This window comes from Lepidochelys kempii, chromosome 1 (assembly GCF_965140265.1).
Source record: "Lepidochelys kempii isolate rLepKem1 chromosome 1, rLepKem1.hap2, whole genome shotgun sequence".
Classification (NCBI taxonomy): Eukaryota; Metazoa; Chordata; order Testudines; family Cheloniidae; genus Lepidochelys; species Lepidochelys kempii.
The window spans coordinates 278,438,451-278,460,833 of NC_133256.1; the positions used below are offsets into that span (position 1 = coordinate 278,438,451).

The 22,383-nt window shown below is 40.0% G+C and overlaps 1 protein-coding gene across 1 annotated transcript in view; it reads right to left on the minus strand.

Moving 5' to 3' along the window:
- OTOGL (otogelin like) overlaps positions 1-22,383 on the minus strand; it is a 129,184-nt gene that overhangs the window by 77,937 nt on the left and 28,864 nt on the right. Inside the window, exons 18-25 of the mRNA XM_073338544.1 lie at positions 18,298-18,422; positions 16,347-16,556; positions 15,594-15,759; positions 14,063-14,137; positions 12,943-12,992; positions 12,030-12,192; positions 7,673-7,780; positions 5,898-6,036 (exon numbers count right to left, since the gene is read on the minus strand). Of these exons, the coding sequence (XP_073194645.1) occupies positions 5,898-6,036; positions 7,673-7,780; positions 12,030-12,192; positions 12,943-12,992; positions 14,063-14,137; positions 15,594-15,759; positions 16,347-16,556; positions 18,298-18,422 (1,036 nt within the window). The remainder of the gene's footprint in view (positions 1-5,897; positions 6,037-7,672; positions 7,781-12,029; positions 12,193-12,942; positions 12,993-14,062; positions 14,138-15,593; positions 15,760-16,346; positions 16,557-18,297; positions 18,423-22,383) is intronic.

Consider the following 22,383-nt stretch of genomic DNA (forward strand, 5'->3'; position numbering starts at 1 on the left):
ACAAGTGGCCATTTTAACATAAATACAAAAGTACCAGGAAACAACCAGGAATGAAACAACTGAGGAACACATAGTCTAGACAACCTCAGTTATTTTACAGTAGAAAAATAGCACTGGGTTTACTTTCCTATGCTTTTAGGGAAAGATCTTCTATTTCGCTATAACACTCGGCTGGCATGAATTCATCAAGATTCAGATCTGCAAAAAAATGAGCAATTTACTTGATTTACGATGAAGTGAAAAAGATTAGTCGATCTGCACAGACTAGAGATTTTCTGCTTTGAAAGGATTTGTTAATTAAGGAAGATTTTAAATTGTTAGGGCTTAAAATAGACACGTTCTTTAAGAAGTCATACACAAGTGCAGTAACCTTTACGTGCACTAAATTCATAATGTTATATACTACATGAAACAAAATGTCTTGAAAGATGTTACTAATTAATGAGAAATAATGACCTCCTTGATTTTAAAATAAAAAATTGCTCCATTCAATTCTTTCACATGTTTTTCTTACCCAACAGAGAATATGTTTTTGAAACTTTTATAGAAAGCCTTTTCATTTGCCTGGTGTCATCTTAAACAAAAAGTGCTGATAATAATTACACTGAGTCTGTGGTTTAAAATGTCATAAGTTGCTGAAAGATTACATGTGTTTCCTTTTCCCCCCTCACAACACAAGCAGGTGCATCTTATTAAACTTTAACAGCAGGATATATTGATAATGTGTATAGTTTAAACACAGTGCATCAGATTCAGAAAGGCTAAATGCCAAGTCAAACAGCATCAGCCATTTAAGTGGACTGGCACAACTCACTCTCCTATCAACTGAGAAAACAGCTACAGTAGATTCAGGATAAAACTCAAGAACTCAGCCTTGTGTCAGTAAAGAACACAGCAATAAGTATTTGATAGCAACAGTTCCCAGTATTGTATTCTAATGCCAGTTTATAAACTAGCAGGAGCAAAGTGACCTATTTCTCAGCAGAAAAAAAAAAGAGTTGTATTAAGAGAAGGGACAAAATGATTACATAGTTTTTAAATATCAGACTATCCTTCTTTCCCTTTTACAGAGCACATGTTGCTCTTGGAATGACAAACACAGCGCCAGATTTTCTAATAAGTCAGTCTTGCCATTGGTTGCCCATAATGTGTACTCATGTTAAATGCATGTGCAGATCAGCTGTGCAAGTGTACAGCTAACCTATTTGAAATTCTGGTTCAGAATAGGCTGTTTAACCAGTCAAATTAATGTGTACATTTTAAAGTGGTGATTTTTTTTTCCTTGCAGAAAATGGGAAATGATATTTTGGAAGCCTACCGTAATACAATAAAAAAGTACAGTATAACCTCAAAGTTATGAACACCAGAGTTATGAACTGACCAGAAGTACTCAATCAGGTAGCAGCAGAGAGAATAAAACAAAATGCAGTACAGTATGGTTAAACGTAAACTACTAAAAAAAAAATAAAGAGAAAGTTTAAAAAAAAAAGATTTGACAAGGTAAGGAAACCCTGTGCTTTTTTTATTTAAATTCAAACGGTTAAAGCAACATTTTTCTTTAGCATAATAAAGTTTCAAAGTTGTATTAAGTCAATGTTCAGTTGCAAACTTTTGAAAGAACAACCATACTGTTTCGTTAAGTGTTACAAACATTTCTGAGTTACAAACAATCTCCATTCCCAAGGTGTTCATAACTCTGAGGTTCTACTGTAAATAGTTTCCATTCACTTCTTCCCCAAGAGCAACAAGTTAGAATTATCATTTGAAATTATTATATCAAATATGCTGCTGAATAAGCATAATGTTACTTTTTAGGGAACTACTCTGTAGTGGAGGTAGTGTGGACAAGTGGACAAAGCACAGACCTACCAGTCTGTAATATGGCAATTATATGTGTGCAAATGAATGAACGTGCAGAATTAGAGGCTGGGTATTAGGAGAATGTGAAGTAAATAGGGTAAAGATTAAATAATAATAATTTTGCTTCTGGCCTTGCTTTTAGTTTAAATAGGCTAAATAAGCAAGTAAGAGTATGTACGTGAAAGCACAAGGCTGCACCCTCTCTTCTTCCCCCCCACCCCCAAGCCGGTAGCCTTGAAGATAAGTGGCTAATAGAACAAGGGGTTGCTATGGTAACCAAGCAGCTGGCGGGGAGGGGAGAGGAGGGTGTAAGGAGGAGACAAAGTCTGCAAAAGAGGAACCATGGCCAAAAGTAACACTGCTTTTTAGCCCTTCCATCAGGTACAAAAGAGGTGGTCTTCTAGATCCCAGACTTAAGACTCCCCAGAACGGAACATGACCACATATTGGAAGGGGTGGTACCAGGGGAGGGACACTACAAGTATAATTAAGTTTGCCTAGAAGAGGGAAAAAAGAAGAGGGAGCTCCATAGGCGTGCAGAGCTAGGGGTTAGGAGAAGAAGACGGTTCTATTGGCATATAGAAATATAGTTGGGGGAGGGGAAGTGGAAAACTTTATCAGCGTATAGAGATAGCCAAATGGGTATCAAGGGCTTTGGAATATGCTTGCTTGTTTCGCCCCAATATACCCATTGAATTGCCTGCAGACTGGACTCTGGACTGTTATTTTCTGGCGAACTGTGTCTGGGAACTGAGAGGGAGGAGACTGGGTCCTGGCTGGATAAGCATGTGGACCACATGTTCATGCTCCCACAGGTAATATGCCAACCACACCGATATACATTACAAGCGATGTTTATTAAATATGATAGACAAAGTATATACTTTAATATTCAGTTGGAGTATCTATAGCACATATACTTCAGAGTTCCAGCTAAATCAACTGGATTTAATGAATAGGAAATAAAACAGTTTAACCTAATCCCCAGGACACATATTTAAAGCAGAAACCACCCATCCTTTCAGTAGGAGACACACGGAAACTATCTGATAAATCACCATCATCATCATAATTATGGAACAAATCAGTTCTTCACTGCCTCTAAATATTTTATAGACAGAATTGAACAAATAGCAATGTTATTGATTCTAGCAATCATCATATAGCGCCTGGCTTGTAGTAAACAATCCTTCTGCAGGGGTGGTGAAATCCTTCAGCACTTCAGTGCAACCCAAGGACCATGAACAAATTAGCTATTGTGAACCAGGCATATCTTAATTTTTTAAAAAAACAGAGTTTGAAAGGCTTCTAGGTAGGCCTACCATTGCACCTGTCTCCAACACAACAAGGATAGTACTGATATCACAAATCTACATAGGCAGCATTTTCATCACTTGTGTCATCTTGTTCACTGGATGAAAGGACTGCAGGCAATGTGCCATATGCCTTGATTATGTGACTGCCAACTTCATTCTTGAACTTTAGAACTCCATATGCTCCCAGTGGTTCATTTCCAAATTTTATATATATTTAATATGAAGAAGAATGGCAGGTGAAACTGGACTGGACAATGTGAGGGATCAGCAAGATAGTCACAGCCCCCTGAAGGTAAAGAGGCTAGTAAAGATTAGGCTATACACCTATCTGGCTGGATGATTTACAGATTAAGAGATGGCTATTAGTTTTCCAACTCACGCATGCCAAGATGGTATTACAAATAAGTTAACTACTATTTCTAGTTAGAAGATGCCCTGATGCATATCAGGAGTTTAGCTGAGAGTGATTTTGTTTTGACTTTTGGGAAAAGAGGATTGTAAATCATTATTTTGAATCGTACGTTGCAAACAGACATAAAAACTTCAGGCCATAGATCCCCAAAATGTAAGTTCACATTGTTCTTACTTTGATAATTTTGTTTTATTTCACACAGTTATGGCAATTTTGTAAAGTTTCTATGAAATGTTATTTTGAATAATAATGACTGAGAAGCTGGGCTTTTTATCAGAGAGTTAGAAGAACTAGGTCACATACTGGCATAGTAAGAATATTCTTTTATAGGACATTACTGGAATTCCAAAAACAGATTCTCACTTCTAACCACCACCATCAGCACCAACCAAGAAGAAGAAATAATTAGTGGTTTTTTAATAACAGGAGGATACATTTAGAAATGTCAGTAATGGTATTTTTACACAAAATAGGCAAGTAACATAAATATTTGCTATTAGGAACATTAGTATATAGTTGCCAGCCAATCATAATAAAGGAATTTGTGGTGTTTTTGTTAAATCAGCACACTTGAGTTTAATTAGACACATGCATTCAGGGTCTAATCCAGATCCTATTGGAGTCAATGGAAAGACTTCAACTGATTTGGGCATTGTGGATCAGGCCCCTAGAAACTATGCCAACCAAGTGTATTTTATGAAATGAACATGTGATATAAAACAAATAAAACAAACAAACAAATGCAAAAGCTGTATCTAGCTGCACAGTAGTTTCCATGCTAGCTGCTCTAACAAGAAAACAGTCTCTGGGTATGATTACACTGCAATTAGACACCCATGGCTAGCCCGTGCCAGCTGACTCAGGCTTGGGCTCTGGGAGCTCAGGCTAAGAGGCTGCAGAGTAGACATTCAAGCTCAGGCTGCAGCCCACGCTCTGGGACTCTCCCATCTCCCAGGGTCCTAAAGCCAGGGGTCCACCCCAAACCTGAACATCTACACCACAATGAAACAGCCCTTCAGCCCAAGCCCGAGTCAGCTAGCATGGGCCAGCTGCAGGTGTCTAATTGCAATGCAGACATACCCTGGGAGAGCAATACAGCTGTCATTTTGAAATTACATTGTCACTTTTTATTGTTTTCTGAGTCACAGAGGATATAGTGCAAAGCAATTACCTATATAGTTAGTTTAGAACAGTGGTTCTCTCAATCCGGGGCCCAGCTGTGTGCTAAAAAAAATTCAAAATTTGCCACTCTGATCTGAAAGGGGGCAGGGCTGGCTAAGGGGAAGACAGTGTCTTGCAGCCTGCTGGAGTGTTCCTGCCAGCAGGGAAGCTGGTGAGTGCTGCAGAGGGGCAGGGTGCGGGAGAGTGGGGTCTCTGGGCAGGTGTGTGGGGAGAGAGAGTACTCTGGGTAGTGAGGGGGGATGGGGCACTGGGAACTGGAGGTTTGTGGGGGTACTACAACACCCCCAGGTTTTAGGCTGACAGGTCCCACACAGTGAAGTATGGGGTCTGGCTGCCCAGACCCACGCTGTGAGGGTGTGGCGTCCGGCTGCCCGGCCCTGTGCCCAGGGCTCCGCTCCTGGCCCCACTCTGTGGAGGGGTCTCTGAGCGGGGGGCGCTGGGCATAGGGGACTGTGGGGCGCTTTTATGGGGGTGCTGTGGTTCTCAACCTGCAGCCCACAATGATAAATAGGTTGAGAACCACTGGTTTAGAACAAGCTAGCTAGATGCAGTTCTAGCTGGATGCAAATAATGGTTAGCCAATCTTAACCTGTTCCTATGCCCTGCTATTTGTTTTAAGGCTGACAACTTACTCAGCAAGGTTGAGTACAGAAAATAAAGACCACCTTTGCTACAAAGAGCTTAAATCTGAAAGATATAGATGGAGGAGCACAATGGGAACTCCAGTTGTGGGGATGGCTTGATGAGGGTGGAGTCTACACATCTCCTTGATTTGTTTTCCCTTATCATGGAAGGGCAGAGACAGGTCCTGTCTTTTATTTGTCCTTAGAGCACCTATGTACACTTTGGCCACTATATAAAAAAAAATCACCATCATCATATTCAAAATAATGTTAGCACAAAAAGCCATTTATAGGATAGTTCTTTATAGATTTCCCCCCAAAGTTCCCTTACATCTCTGTTGCATGCTATTTATTAAAGGCTCTTTCTAAATAACAACTATTGGTATTGAAAAAATGTAGAGGCTCCCTTTGCAAGTCCAGTTCTCTATTTTTTATTCTTTTTTTTTTAAAAAACACAGTGGAATATATGGAATATAAAAACAATGTGTGAACAAATTCTCCTACCTTCACTAAATAAGCTTGGCAGTCACTGACGTAATCATATTCCAACCCATCAAAAGTATAATAATGTCGATCCCCGTAAACCGTACACACAGCAGGACAAGGATAACTGGTGCATGTGAATATCCCTCGTCGACAAACACTATGAGGAAAAGATAATATAGTCCATAATGTCTCACAGAAAGGCTATTTTCCTTTCAAACCCTTATTTTTCAAAGAAGTTTTCTTAGTCTCCTTATTTTGACTTTGAAAAAAAACAAGGAAGGGGGAAACTTGCATGGCCATGTTAGCCCAGAGTTGTGCTGCATGCTGCCCCAGAACTGTAGGCTTGCCAGTGTTGCAGAAGTGGCAAAAGGGTGGCCTTAAACCCACATATTTGATAAAGATGTGCAGAAAATGAACATGAACACCCTACCGATTCCATGGCATGTAAGAGCATTCCTACCTCCTCCTCAGGGTGCACCGGCAGCATGGATAACTCCAGCACCGTGATACCACTCTACAATGCCTAAGCCAGGTCCTTAGAACACTAAGGACTTTCTGTTCATGATTCATTTTGATACATTTTTGAGACAGGATCTACATTTGTTCAATACACGGAACTCTCCTATTACTATCAATGGATTTCCTTGTGTCAAACGAGCCCCAAAGTTGCTCACATTTGGAGGGCCAAATTTTGCTGTCAGTTACATGAAGTTGTAAATGACAGCAAAAAAATCCAGAGCCTCTGCTTCTGCATGTGTAATTAATTTTCTGCGCTCATACAATTTGCTAGTAATATTTTCACACAGTCACTAATTTTTGATGGGACTGGAACACATGACTTATGAGGAGAGGCTGAGGGAACTGGGATTGTTTAGTCTGTGGAAGAGAAAAATGAGGGGGGATTTGATAGCTGCTTTCAACTACCTGAAAGGGGGTTCCAAAGAGGATGGATCTAGACTGTTCTCAGTGGTAGCAGATGACAGAACGGGGAGTAATGGTCTCAAGTTGCAATGCGGGAGGTTTAGGTTGGATATTAGGAAAAACTTTTTCACTAGGAGGGTGGTGAAACACTGGAATGCGTTACCTAGGGAGGTGGTGGAATCTCCTTCCTTAGAAGTTTTTAAGGTCAGGCTTGACAAAGCCCTGGCTGGGATGGTTTAGTTGGGGATTGGTCCTGCTTTGAGCAGGGGGTTGGACTAGAAGACCTCCTGAGGTCCCTTCCAACCCTGACATCCTATGTGTATGCAAGCTGACTACAAAGCAAGTGCAAACAGGTTGTGTTCCTCAGTTATATTTTTTTCCACATGTGAGTTAGGGCATACAAAGTTATGTGTGTGCCAATGCAGGCCAGGTGGGAGATCTGTGAAAGGAATCCACGTGCTATATTTCCAATTTTAAAAATATTTTAAAGCTGTTTAGCTGTTCTATTTCCTTTAATATTTTGTGAACCATTTTTTTTCTTTCATGGTCTTGACTAATAGACAGATTCTGGTATCCTCACTCATACTATGTAGTACCTTGCCCTGCACATAGCCCCAAGCCTTATTGGAGGATAGCAATATAAGCTCATCCTAACTGTATCCTGAGCTACCAAACGACCAGCTTCCTCACCCCTGATTTTAGATTCAACATTTCTCCAGTATTCTTCTTCACAGTTTCTCTTTCTTGATATTTCCCTTCCTGTACCACCTTGTTTTTCAATGTAGTTACAAAATTTCTGTATTAAGTATAAAGTTCACTTTATTATCAGGAAATGATATTTTGGAAATATGTAAAACATAATAGTCACTTACCAGGTATAGCAAGGTGTAGCTATCACTTCTCCAGACAGATACTCCCAATCTTTCCAGGTACATGGACAACTATCAGGAACATAACATTTCCCTTTATGCTCTGCCATCCTTCAAAATAGAAAACAAATCATTGTTTAAAGTGAAAATCCAAGTACGTGAGCTTAAACTAACCACCGAAAGCACAGTTTTTCAGCTCTGGTCAATAGAACATTGCCGGTCACTGGAGAACTTTCTGGTGGTCCAGAGAGCTGGCTGATCACATTGTGCTGCCTTCTTACCTCCAGCTGCTCAGCTACATAAAAGAACAGCTAAAATATACTACATGCTTTCCTGATATTATGCTCTAGGAAAGCAATTGCTGTAGCTGCTGTTGTGGCTGAGTGGGGAAGTGGTTCATGCAAATGAAAATAGATGCCATCCACACTACAAATCAGTTTGAGGATCCCTCACTTAAAAATTTAAACAAAGTTCACAGTAATGTTTTCCCAGTATTATCACCAGCATTAAGGATGAGTTTGGTTGTTTTTTTTTTTCAAATGAATTAATAAGATGTGATGAGTCACCCTGTTACCCTCTGCTTCCAAGAAGAGGGAGTCTTGTTTGTACTTAGCTCCCTAACACCAGCAGCCTGTTAGCCACTCAAGCATTCTTCTCTGGGCTATGCCAGCCTTTACTTTGCCTTGCAGGTTAACAACAGGTGCATCCCAGTCCCTGAGTCCCTTTGAAGCAATCCCCTGCGATAGCCAACCCGACCCTGGCTACTCACAGAAATATCAGGTTTGCTGAGCCTAAGGGAACATTATACACACACAGCTTGTAAGATTCAGCTCAGAACCATCCCTTTGCTTAACACCACAGCACTGAGATATATTTATAGTGAAAACAAGAATAAGATCATCATCAAAGATTAGAGATTAAGCAGATCGTAGTAAGGATATTGGAAACAAATCATAGAATCATAGAAATATAAGACTAGAAGAGACCTAAGCAGGTCATCTAGTACAGTGCTCTGCACTTAGGCAGGACTAAATATTATCTAGACCATCCCTGACAGGTGTTTTTCTAATTTGTTCTTAAAAATCTCCAATGATGGAAATTCCACAACCTCCCTTGGTAATTTGTTCCAGTGCATAACTACCCTTACAGTTAGGAAGTGTTTCCTACTGTCTAAACTAAATCTCACTTGCTGCAATTTAAGCCCATTACTTCTTGCCCTGACCTTGCCCAGTGGTTAAGGAGAACAACTTATCACCCTCATCTTTTTTACAACCTTTTATGTACCTGAAGACTTATCAAGTCCCCACTCTGCCTTCTCTTCTCCAGACTAAACAAACTCAATTTCCTCAATCTTCCCTTATAGGTCATGTTTTCTAGACTTTAAATCAGTTTTGTTGCTCTCCTCTAGACTTTCTCCAAGATGTCCACATCTTTCCTAAAGTGTGATGACCAGAACTGGAAACAATACTCCAACTGAGGCCTTATCAATGCCAAGTAGAGTGGAAGAATTGCATCCTGCTTACAACACTCCTGCTAATACATCCCAGAAGGATGTGCACTTTCTTGGCAACAGTATTACATTATTGACTCATATTTAGTGTGTGATCCACTACAACCTCCAGATCCTTTTCTGCAGTACTCCTTCCTAGGCAATTTCCATTTTGTATTTGTGCAGTTGATTATTCCTTCCTATGTGTAATACTTTGCTCTTGTCCTTATTGAATTTCATCCTATTTATTTCAGATCATGTCTCCAGTTTATCCAGCTCATTTTGAATTTTAATCCTACCCTCCAAAGTACTTGCAAACCCTCCCAGCTTGGTATCGTCCACAAACTTTAAATGTACTCTTTGCCATTATCAAAATCATTTATGAAGCTATTGAATAGAACCAGACCCAGGGCAGAGCCCTACAGGACCCCACTCTATATGCCCTTCCAGCTTGATTGTTAACTATTGATAAGTACTCTCTAAGTATGTTTTTCCAACCAGTTGTGCACTTGCCTTACAGAAGGTTCATCTAAGCTATATTTCTCTAATTTGTTTATGAAAAGGTCATGTGAGACAGTATCAAAAGCCTTAAAGTAGAGATATATCACATCTACTGCTTCCCCTCTATCCACAAGGCTTATTATCCTGTCAAAGAAGGATATTAGGTTGGTTGACATGATTTGTTCTTGACAATTCCATGTTGACTGTTACTTATCACCTTTTGTTCTTCTAGGTGTTTGCAAATTGATTGCTTGATTATTTGCTCCATTATCTTTCCTGGTAATGAAGTTATGCTGACTGGTTTATAGTTCCCTGTGTTGTCCTTATTCCCCCTTTTATAGATAGGTACTATATTTTCCCTTTTCCAGTCCTCAGGTACATATAAGACAAAATCATAACACACTTGCAAGAGACTAAACTTAATTAATAGGTTAACCTCCTGTCTAAAGAAGTGTATCTCACCCAAAGTCCTTTTCAGCATTTTCAGCTGGCTGAGATCCCATTTTCCTAAATGTAAACAGCAGCAGGATGACAGAGTATCTTCTTTATTCCCCAAATACAGCCCAGCAAACCTTTGAAGTGCATCTCAAGATAAGGTTCTCTTCCCCAGCTATGTTCCTCTACCTGTTAGTTCCTATCTGAAATTCTGCATTCAGCTCAGACAGGTATTGTGAATGAGACAATACTTAAATTTACATTTAAACAACCAGACAGATGGACACATATCTCTTATCTGATAGAAAAGCTATTTTGCACATCTGATGGTGACCAGTACCTTAGAAAAGATTTTAAAACTTTTCAGTATGTATGTATACACACACACACACACATTACTGCTTTCATACTACTTGCACTTATATTTCACAAAAATATTAATAACCAGTGTGACATGGGCTTTCCTTTGAGACCAGAACATACATACCAGAATCAGGATATTCTTGTACCCATTTGCCAGTTGACATTAAGAGGTTCTTCAGTCACATAAGATATAAAACTAGTCTATTGTTTTCTTTAACTCAATGGCAGGGAGAAAGTCTTTAATAATGGGGTTTTCTTTTTAAAAATTAAACAGAATTGTTCACAATTAGAAGGAGGGGTAAAGATTAGCCTCTGTTCATTATTATTTCTTGTTCCTCAACATCTCTTCCTAACACCTGACTATATCAACTGAGGCTAGTACTAGTGCCTTACAATTGCAAATCTATAATAAGTCTGTTACCTTCCCAGGACTTTCTTTAAGTCCCACTCCATCTAAACTGGATATCAATAACATTTTTTTCTGTAAAAACAGAAATAATTTCTAACCCTCATATTTTGGAGATAACACTATTCTATTCTATCTGACTTTGGACTAGAAAAGCAAATTGACCCCTGCATGCCTGAACAGTACAAGGAAATACAGAAACATAATTTCCCACTAATTATGCACTAAATATGAATTTATTTTCCATGCAACAAAGTGAATGCTTAATCTTTAACTAAATCAACCAAGATTTTAATGTTTATCATCACAGTTTCATCCAACACAATCTGAGATGGATTATGGTGGTTAAAACAGGTAAACAGAGTCACATCATTTTCTATCTGTAGTACACATATATCAACTGTATGTCAGTGTGGCAGATTTGGAACTGCCTGTACAATTAATACTGTATTGTGACCAGCATATTGTGATGTGTATTGCATCCGTATGTTGAGTTAATTCAATAGCATGATTTTCAAGAAATGCATCCAAGAAGGGGGGCAGGAGTGGATCTGGATATACATTTTGCACCAAACACTTGAGAGACAACGCAAGAACCATTTTCTTTGATGCTCTGGCTCAACCTCTTGCGGAGATCACCAGACAGATCCCCCAGAGGGTAAGACTGGCCTGCCTAGGGCTCTAGGGGAGGCAGAAATAAATGGAGACCTTTTGTTGTTTTAAAATCCTTTACTCTTATGTTATGCTTTGTTCCTATTGCTAAATAAATATATTTATTATATTAGCTTCCCAGTCAGACTAGTTAGGGTACACACAGCTGATGCACAGGGTCCTGTAGCCTGGGACCTGATCTAAGATTGGGAGAGCAGCAGGATTCTGTGAAGAAAAGGTAAGGCATGAGGCCTAGCACCTGTGGGGGGGTGCACTCACAGAGATAACAGAAAGGGTCAGTGATACAGCTATTCAGGTAAGCATGACAATCACTATTTTACATCCCAGGAAAAAGACAGCATGATAGATTCAAATGTTTGCAAGCAAAACAGAAGAAGGCAATTTACGAATTGAACTATCTGAAGAAAAAAAAGAAGATAGTATGCAGGGGGTCCCTGTGGAGGAAAAGTATTCCTGTCCCTCTGGCTCTACTAAACACTCTGACTTACACTTACCCTGGGGGGCAGATACAACCACTTGCACATGGAGGTGATGGCACACAGGTGAAGTTCATGGCAAGGTTTGCACAGGAGATCTCACAGTTCACACCAGCTGCTGGTAAGCCAGGCACTGAATATCTGCAGTCATAGTATATTTTTCCTTCAGGGCACGTGTGAACTTCAAATGTAAAATGCAAATTGAATGAGATCAGCTTCTCCTTTGCACTGAAAGTTTCTAATTTTTTTAGTTCACAATTTATTTTTAAAAATATTGTAATTAATAAAATATACTATTTAAACTAAATGCGTTTTGTATGTGTTCAACTGCAGTTAAAGTGAAAATTTGCATTTTTGTTTATATTCTATGTAATTATTTCATTAAGAATATCTATTAACTAAGGTCCAAAATTGAAAACTTCAGTGCCTAAAGTTAGGCATCTAAAGCAAGGCACCAAGGACCTGCTCCACAGCCTATTATAGTCAATTACCAATCACTTCAGTGTGCTTTGAATCAGCCCTTAATAAAGTAGCTTGATTTTCAGAGGTGTTGAACACTCACAAATTCCAGCAGAAATCCAACTGAAATTTCACCTGCTCTGCACCTCTGAAAATCAGGTTTCTTCCCTTTAGATGTTTTAATATGGAATTTGGGGGGTTAATTTTAGGCACCCATGTTTGAAAATTGTGGCCTATGTCTTACAAGAGGTGCCTTTAAAAATTCTGCTTAAGTGACTTAGGAATACAAGTTGTATTGAAAGTCAGTTAGATCAAGATAAGTAACTCTAGACTGAAAAAATAATTGTCATAAATAGTGGTGATATTTAGCATCTGATGAGATGTATATGAATATAAAAAAGCAAATGAATGAATACTTGACAGCAAATATTTTTCCTGTGAAACTGTAAAATAAGACAAGAATATAAATCACCTGCAGTTGTAGCAGTTTCAGTGCATTTCATGGTTCCATTCAAACACTGGCTGGTGTAAAGAAAACAAACCATCTTTATTCCAGGAAAAAATAAATCACACAACTGCTGTGTACGTGAGAAAACAACTTAGCAATTATATAGCACTCAAAAACACTACCTAATTTAAACAATCTAAATCAAGAGGGAAATGATCATTAAACTTTAGGAATCTAAATCTGTCCACAATTCTGTGTGTAACTTATTTATATTGATTCAGGAACTGGGTGTCTCAGGGTATTGGTAATGTGATACAGGCCTACTGTGCATGTGCATAGGCCCCCATTTTTGAGAAATAACAGGAGACAACTGGGGTGGGGGGGACTAATCAGCACAACAGTGCAACACCACTCGCTTAAATTTGGCCTAGCCACCCCCCTGTCATGACGGAGCCAAACCTCAGCAGCATTGCGGCCTAGTGCGCTGGGTCACACCCCATTCACTGAAGTTTGGCGTGGCCACCTCTCTGTCATAATAGGGGGGCGGCCACACCCAACTGATCAGCCTAAACCCTGGGTCTCTCAACACCACTTATTGAAGTTTGGCAGCCACACCAAACCTGAGCAGAATGGGGCCAAGTGAGTGTGAAGCAAGTGGAGCTGGACAGCCAGGATCAGGAGGAGCCACCTGAGCTCAGAATGGGAGTGGAGGGCTGAGCCGGGGGGACACAGGGAAGAAAGGGCAACTTTGAGTGGCTAAGAAAATCCCAGAGGAGATGGGTGAGGTTGAGTTGTTGGCTGGCTGTGGGGTGACTGAGGAGTGTTGGGAGGGGCTGCAGGGTGAGATGGGTTGTGGCAAGTAGGGGGCAATGGGGCACGGTGAAGTTGGGGCGAGTGGCGAATATTGAGTGGTGGTGGGATGAATTGTTTCTTTGGGTTTATGAGTTCTTTATTAAGAATATATTAAATCCAGTTTCTTTCAAGATTTCCTTTTCCAACATTGAAATAAACACGGATCTTGAAGCAGTTAGGCCCTGATTCTGAATTAAGAACCACACAGGCATAGGGGTCTGTTCATACAATTCTACTAGCAGGATCAGGGCCTGAGTGAGTCAAAGATTAAACACTTAATACCAAAACCTACCAGGAGCCTGACTGCGTGGGCAGGATTTCCCCAGGCTGGAAGGTTCTGCCTTTGTAATAACAACGACAGCTAGATCTGTGAAAACAAAGCTTATGCATATGGGTATGAAAACTATATGAAATAGGATATAAGGATATTTACTCTTCAGATCCTAACTAAGTTGGATAAACACGCAGTTTAATTCTCTAACTGACCTGCTTATTTATATTTACAGTGCAAGCTTAACCTAAGGCAAGAATTAAGGGGTGAAATATTGGCCCTATTGAAGTCAATGGGTATTTTGCCATTGACTTCAATTGGGCCAGGATTTCACTCATATCCTGTAATGATCTTCAAATTACTTATTTGCTGTTTCTGTGTGTTGCAGCCTCACAGAAAGTAGCTTTTCTTCCTGGTTACAGGATGAGTAAGGCAGGATGCAGCCTGACTTAGGAACATAGGAATTGCCATACTGAATCAGAGACTCAAGTTTCATCTGGTGTAGTATCCTGTCAGACAGTGGCCAGAACCAGACACTTCAGAAGACAGTATAAGAGCCACTCAGAAAGCAGCTGTGGGGTAATCAGCTTCCCACATTGATTTCTAATAGGTAGAGATTGGCTAAAACCAAAAGGTTTGCTGTCCTTTCCAAAACTGTTATTGTCATTAATTGTAACAACTCTGGATATTCTTGATAACCATATAAACTTCCAGTCCTTTTTTTGGAATCTTATTAAGTTCTTGGCCTCAATGACTTCCTGTGGTAATGAGTTCCACAGTTAATTACATTCTGTGTGTGAAGGTACTTCTTTTTATTGATTGTGAACTTCCCACCTTTTAATTTAATTGAATGTCTCCTTGGGCTTCTGTTATGTGTAATGGAGAACAGACGTTAAAGATCCACCTTCTCTATTATTTGATACACCTCTATCACATCGCCTCTCATTTGTCTCCTTTCTACTGTAAACAATCCCAATCTTTTCAATCTCTCTTCATATGAGAATTTTTCCATGACCTTGAACATTCTCATCGCTCTTCTCTGAACCACTTACAGATCTGCAAAATCTTTTTTTAAAACTGGGTGACCAGTACTGCAAACAGTATTCCAGGAGAGGCTACACCATTGATTTATATAAGGGCATTATGATAGTTTTATATTATTTGCTATCTCTTTCCTTATGTATTCTAACATTCTGTAGCTTTTTTTGACTGCTGCTGTGCATTGAACAGAGGTCTTCAATGAGCTGTATACAGTGACACTGAGGTCTCTTTCTTGAGCTGATATAGTTAATTTAGAACCTTGTAAGGTGTACGTGTAGTTTAAATGTTTCCCTCCAATGTGCATTACTTTAAATTTTCTGACACTGAACCAGTAAATCACTTGTCTTGTTGGCCATCCATCACCAATTACACTATCAGCAGCCAATAACTGGTTCAGTAATAGTGGTGGAGAAAGGGGAACACAAAATGAGATGCAAGAAAGAGTTCTGTTTTTAAGTCTTGCTGCAAAGCGACAAACACGGTATATTCAAAACAATGTAATATGACTTACACTGGCACACAAAAGTTGATTGATTCTTCAAAGTATTTTCCATCAGGGCAATTGCATCCTTCAGCACAGTCGTCATTACAGACATGCGGGGCAGAAAGGGAAGAACAGGAGTGTCCGCAAAAAGAAGAGCACCGATGATACAGCATACCACTTCGGCACACTAGAGCTAAGGGGGAAACATCATCATCTTATGAGGTTGCAATAAATACACTGAGATACATTTATGACAGTGTGAGATAACACAGTAAGATGTACTGTCCCAAATTGCCACAGAGATGTGCTGGGGTTTAGTCACGTGATTCTCAGCTAAACCTCAGCCCAACTCTGATTTCAAGTGTGTTAGAAATTTCTTGACTTCACTCATTTTGAGGCTTTAAATGATTAAACTCAGGACGCCTTTTTGTTAAGAAAAACCCTTGAAAAAGTCTGTGTGTTTCAAAGTATATTAAATATATTTCAGTTTCTAGGGGAGAGGAAGAATGATGCAGTGGTTAGGGTATTAGCCAATGATTTGAAACATCTGGATTCAAGTCCCTGCTCTACCTTCCATATCACACTGTGACCACTTTCCCCTTCTTCCAAAAAGTGACACCCTAGGCACTGCAGCTGCAGCTGCTGTGCATTATGTTTGCGTTTCAACATCCCAAAGCAGGATTCTAGCTTCTGATGCAAAGCAAAGATTTGTTCTATTTCAAAGAATTTCTCATCATTCCCCATTTCTAAAACTATTCTTCTTTTGCAAATGTTACTCACCGCAGTATGAAACATGAGCTCTGAAATCAATAGCAATTCCATGCTTGCCACAGATATAGGCATAGTGTGCAAGTGCATTACACAAACAGCTGCTTCCACATTTACAGGCATCAAAACGGCACAGCTGGTAGTATAATCCTGGACTGACGTATGGGTGACATGGAGCAAAAAGTTCTTGATTGATGATATCACAGTGGGATGCATAGCCAACTAAGGGAAGGCAACATTTTCTTTTTTGGCAGTACTCATGATAATATAGCAATCAAAAATAAATAGCAAAGAGTATCAACAACACACCAATTCATACAACTGTGCAATAAAAGCTTCTACATAAAGTAGTTCCATAAAATACTGTTATTTGTAACTGACGTAAATATTTCAGCAATGAACTTTGCTTCAATAAAAATACCTAACTAAATAAAAATCTATATTGAGCTGAAGGAAACATGTAAATGGAAACAGAACACATTTCAAAAGCGTAAAGAAAGTCATTGAGAGTTTTGGGGGGTTGCAATGGCCAAACTTTTCTTGACATGCAGGCTGGGCAGTTATTACAAATTGGAGCTTCGGGACACAAACGTTCCAAGACTACTGCTCTCTCCATATGCCACAAAGTGCTTCCTGGCGTTACTGACTTTTTGCTGGCCTTCCCATTGAAATTCTTATGTGGCACAAAATGCTCCATTATTTCTGCTTTGATGCTGAGCCTGTCTCATGCTTTCATTCATTTTATCTCATGGCATTAACAGAAACAGGGAGAAGCAGGTGACTGGATGCTTGGCTGTTACATGGTGGAATAGCTGCCACAGAAAAGACCACAGATGACCATTCCAACTGCATGGCTGAGACCTATGCCAGCCCACCACATGTGGCTTATTGCTGCACTTGGACCTCTTCTACAGTACTTTGATCCTTGGATTCCTAAAGATGACGATACTTGTCCTTTGAACTCAAATATGAAGGCTAAGAGCAAATCAAACTCAGATCTTTGTTGTCTCTTGCCACCAACCACACCTCTCCCTGAGCCTTCCCACCTCTTAAACCCTCCTGTAGTCTGTCCTGGAGCTGCCAGGAAGGCTCAGCTCTCTGATAACAAGCTTCCTGTTTTCCAGCTACCACCTCCCCAGCCAGCCACATCAACACCACTGTCCTTCTGTGTGCTATACTAGATGGCATCCATCGCCAACCACCACCGCTGCTCTGCATCATCCACCCATACCGCTTTCCTGTATGAAACAGGGGGTGGAACTTGACAGCAGAGGGAGGCAGGGCAATCTTTCAGGCAGGCCAGAGGAAGGGAGAGGGTATCTTGGGGGGAATTGGGGAGATGACTCTAAACAAAAGTCCTAAAGTGGCCCCCTTGCATTGGCCACAGATAACCACAGCACTCTAGAAAACTGCCCAGCCCTGAAGATGTAAAACGCCTTAGGATTCACTAGCTTCCTAAAAGTTGAAGATTATTCTGGGATCAGTCCTGTAGTCTTTACTCAGGGCTCAATTCCACTGGTTTCAGTGGAGGTAAGGCCTGATTAAGGACTTGAAGATTATACCCAAAAACATTAAAAATACTAAATCCAAATTATATCTGGGGATAAGGCACAACCCCTGTGAGCTACACATGCGTATCAGAGAGGAGACCTAACAGCCTTCAAATTTGCAAAACATGCTTATATTTCTTAAAAGGAAACATAAGCACATCCAAAATTAAGTAATCACCTTTGCATATGCCAATAGTTATTTCAGTTTGTATATTAAGGACATTAAACACACCAAAGGAAAGGGTTTGCAAAAAAAAAAAAAAATCAGTGTGTGTCTAAAACTGAAGTTACACTAATACCCACAGATAATCTGTAAGGAACAATGACGTTCAGGCAGCATAGAGAGAACAAAATCCTGCTCTAGTAATGTGGTTAAGATAAATCTAAATCAAAATTCCAAAAGTGGACCATACCGTTTTGTTGATTAACGTTGCAAGGATCAACCACAGGAACGTTGACAGGCGCAAAACAAGCTGAGGAAACCTTCCATGCATTGGCATGAAGCTGAGGGGTTCCTTCAATCATCCCTGCTGGAGAACTGAAGGGAGAAGGAAAGATAAAGCAAAAGGTCAGCACTGCCTGGTAGAAGGGCTTCTCACATAGACTAGTTATTAATATTGTCTTTGCATTTGTTCAGATCTCTCTTGCACATCCATTGATTCCACACCACAGTGGAATTACCCTGTCTCTGCACTTTGTTTCAGAATCTTTGTAAAGGAATGAAATGAACAGAACTCTCATGAAAACATTTTCCTTTACAACTGGCAAATACTACCTTTGAAAGTATAATGTCTATTCAGTGTGCCTGGTATAGGTACATAAACATTTTGGAAAGTTAAGTATACTTAATCAAGGCCTGTCCAGTGTTCTTTGCATTATTACAAACATTTATAACATCTTTGCCAACTCTGTCTTATAAATTCTTTATAACATTAAAACCAAGAAAACAAATATGAGAGATGAATCCTCTTTCGGGTTTCCTGCCTCCATTTGTCAGGCTTGCTCCAGCAAATAATAACAACCACTAACTCTTATTTAGCACTTTTCATCAGTAGATCTCTAAGTACATTACAAAAGGAGGGCAGTAGCATTATCCCCACTTTACAAATAGTGAAACTGAGTCACAGAGAGGTGAAGTGACTTGCCCAAGATCACCTCACAGGCCAGTAGAAGACCTGGGAATAGAACCAAAGTCTCCTAAGACCTGCTCTACCACTGGGCCACTTGCATGGATTTTGAACCAGAAAAAATCCAATGTATGGATTTTGAACCAGAAAAATCCAACACAGTACAAAAAGAATGACAATTTGAGAATATGGAATATAAATTTAGGGAGGGATTTTCAAAAGCATTCAGTGTTGGCCTGATTCCCTTTGAAGTCAGCTTTATTACTGACATCAAGGGAGACAAGTTTTGACAAAGTGGAGAGCTGTTAAAAAAATCTACCCTTAAAGTACACTTTTGTGGATTTCAACGGGAATTTGTTTATGTTTATGCCTGTCTTTAAAAAGAAAAACGTTGCATAACTGACCAATTTTATTATTAAATGCAAATCAAATCACTTTGTAAAAAAATGATCTTAAAAGGAAGGACAAAGTCCAGGTCTAAGTATAAAATGTGTAATATTCTTTTTCACAACATATTCAAAGGCATTAACTTTTTAAAATAAAAGTTTCTCTCATTAGCTCCTCAGCTGCTGGAGCAATCACATGACCCATAAACTCTAGCCTGTGATAGCCAAGGTAACCCCAGGGCCCAAGCCCCAACCTAAGTAACAGACACTAACTGTTGTTGTGGACATGCATATAAACTTAAGCTGCTTCCTCTGAGAAAATGAATCAAAATGAGTCCTGCTGTCTCTACTGGCTCAGCAAGTCAAAGAACCTCAAACATGTAAGCAAATTCACCATTCAAACAAGCAGTCTCCACATTTTTTAGCCTTCATAAAGGTATAATAAAAGTCAGGTTCAGCTTCAGCTAATATTTTACTGATGCAGAAATGTCTAACCTCACTTCAACCCGAAGCAACTGCATTCATTTGGTGAGCCATGAGTGAGAGCAGAATTTGGCCACTGCTACAACTCACGTGTTTAGTGAAGTATCAAAAAGGCTGACAAATAGCCAGTTCTCAATGATGTTTTAATTTCGTATTCAATATGTCAAACAAATCTACTTTCTATAAAGAATTGTGATAGAGTTTGAAGGATTTTCAGGAAGGTATAGAACAGGGATCAGCAACCTTTGGCAAGTGGCCTGCTAGGGTAAGCCCCCTGGCGGGGCGGGCCAGTTTGTTTACCTGCCGCGTCAGCAGGTTCTGCTGATCGCAGCTCCCACAGGCCGCAGTTCGCCGGTCCAGGCCAATGGGGGCTGCAGGAAGCAGCAGCCAGCATATCCCTCGGCCTGTGCCGCTTCCCACAGCGCGCATTGGCCTGGAACAGCAAACCACGACCAATGGGAGCCGCGATCAGCCGAACCTGCAGATGCGGCAGGTAAACAAACCGGCCCGGCCCGCCAGGGAGCTTACTCTGGTGGGCCACGGGCCAAAGGTTGCTGATCCCAGGTATAGAAGTAGGACTAAAGGAAAGAGGAAAGGATAACCTTTGTGATTAAGGATTCTTCTTGTTTAAAGTTGTGCCAATCCTAATAACATTTAAGGAAAGAAATCAAGCAATAAAGTGTTTGGAAATCAAGGGAGAATGGTAGCAGTATTGGATACTGCATTTTTCCTGGCTCTGATGCCCTGTGCTGATGGTTTGGATGCAAAGGAGCTACCAGGAAATACCAGGAATAACATGATTCAATACACAGATGACATGTTAATCTTCTTAAAAAGGAGGACGGCATACAGTGATTTACAGAGTAGTTTCTTGCCATGCCATGGTCAAGAAATAAGTCAGTATGGTCACAGAAAGGCTGTTTTCCTTTGTTAAAAAAAAAATCCTATTTAATCCATAAATCAAATGAGAACAAAATGTTTTACAAAAAAAAAATGAATGTGCAAAAGAATCATAGAATCATAGAATATCAGGGTTGGAAGGGACCCCAGAAGGTCATCTAGTCCAACCCCCTGCTCGAAGCAGGACCAATTCCCAGTTAAATCATCCCAGCCAGGGCTTTGTCAAGCCTGACCTTAAAAACTTCTAAGGAAGGAGATTCTACCACCTCCCTAGGTAACGCATTCCAGTGTTTCACCACCCTCTTAGTGAAAAAGTTTTTCCGAATATCCAATCTAAACCTCCCCCACTGCAACTTGAGACCATTACTCCTCGTTCTGTCATCTGCTACCATTGAGAACAGTCTAGAGCCATCCTCTTTGGAACCCCCTTTCAGGTAGTTGAAAGCAGCTATCAAATCCCCCCTCATTCTTCTCTTCTGCAGGCTAAACAATCCCAGCTCCCTCAGCCTCTCCTCATAAGTCATGTGTTCTAGACCCCTAATCATTTTTGTTGCCCTTCGCTGGACTCTCTCCAATTTATCCACATCCTTCTTGTAGTGTGGGGCCCAAAACTGGACACAGTACTCCAGATGAGGCCTCACCAATGTCGAATAGAGGGAATCTTATTTATTGGTAAGAGTATGCCAACTTCATCCCACCAACAGAGAGCCATTAAATGAGTCAAGATCCCATCACCTGGACTTCTCACTACCTTCCTGATGCTGCAACCCCAATACAACCAAGAAATAAAGAAATTGTTAATCCTTTTGTGCTGGTGTTTCCCAGTAAATCCGTTGCCAGCACTGGACTTCATGCAAGGAAATCTGACCTCCGGCGCCAAGGAGTTAAACAACGATACAAAACCTGACTTCTGTTAAATATTTGCTTTACTCAGTTTGGGAATGAATCATCTCTGTGTCCTCTGAAACCCCTGTAGTAATTCCTGTAGAGTGCTGTCACTAAATCTAGCAGAGAGGATAAAGATGCTGCTAAACTCAACCAAGCTGCTCAATGGATTTTTTCTGTTTGACTAATGATAAGTATGTTAACTAATATGCTCTCTGGCAAACATAACAGCGCGATCATGATCTTGGCAGACACAGATCTGACCTCTGCCCATTCAAATCACAGACAAGATGTCACAGACTAAAACAATCCCTTGATCAGTTCAGAGCCTACATTTTAAATACAAACTAGAGAAACACAATACAGCTATATTCTATATATTAAATGTATTCTGTATATTACATAAATCTCTAGTTCTTTTTCTATGATTGCACTGTCATAAATAATCATTTACATTTATATATTGTCTTGCATCCAAGCATCGCAAAACACTTTGCAGACATTAGTGAGTTAAGCAATTTCACTGTGAAGTAGATAAGTTATAATCACTATTTTACACATAATACAGTCCAGAGGTAAAATCCTCATCCCACTGAAGTCAAAGGGAGTTTTTCCATTCACTTCAATAGGGCAGAATTTCATATTAGGGATCCTGACTTCCAGGCTCCTTCTCTAATCACCAGATAACATTGTGTCTCTGTAAAACTGATGCATCTCA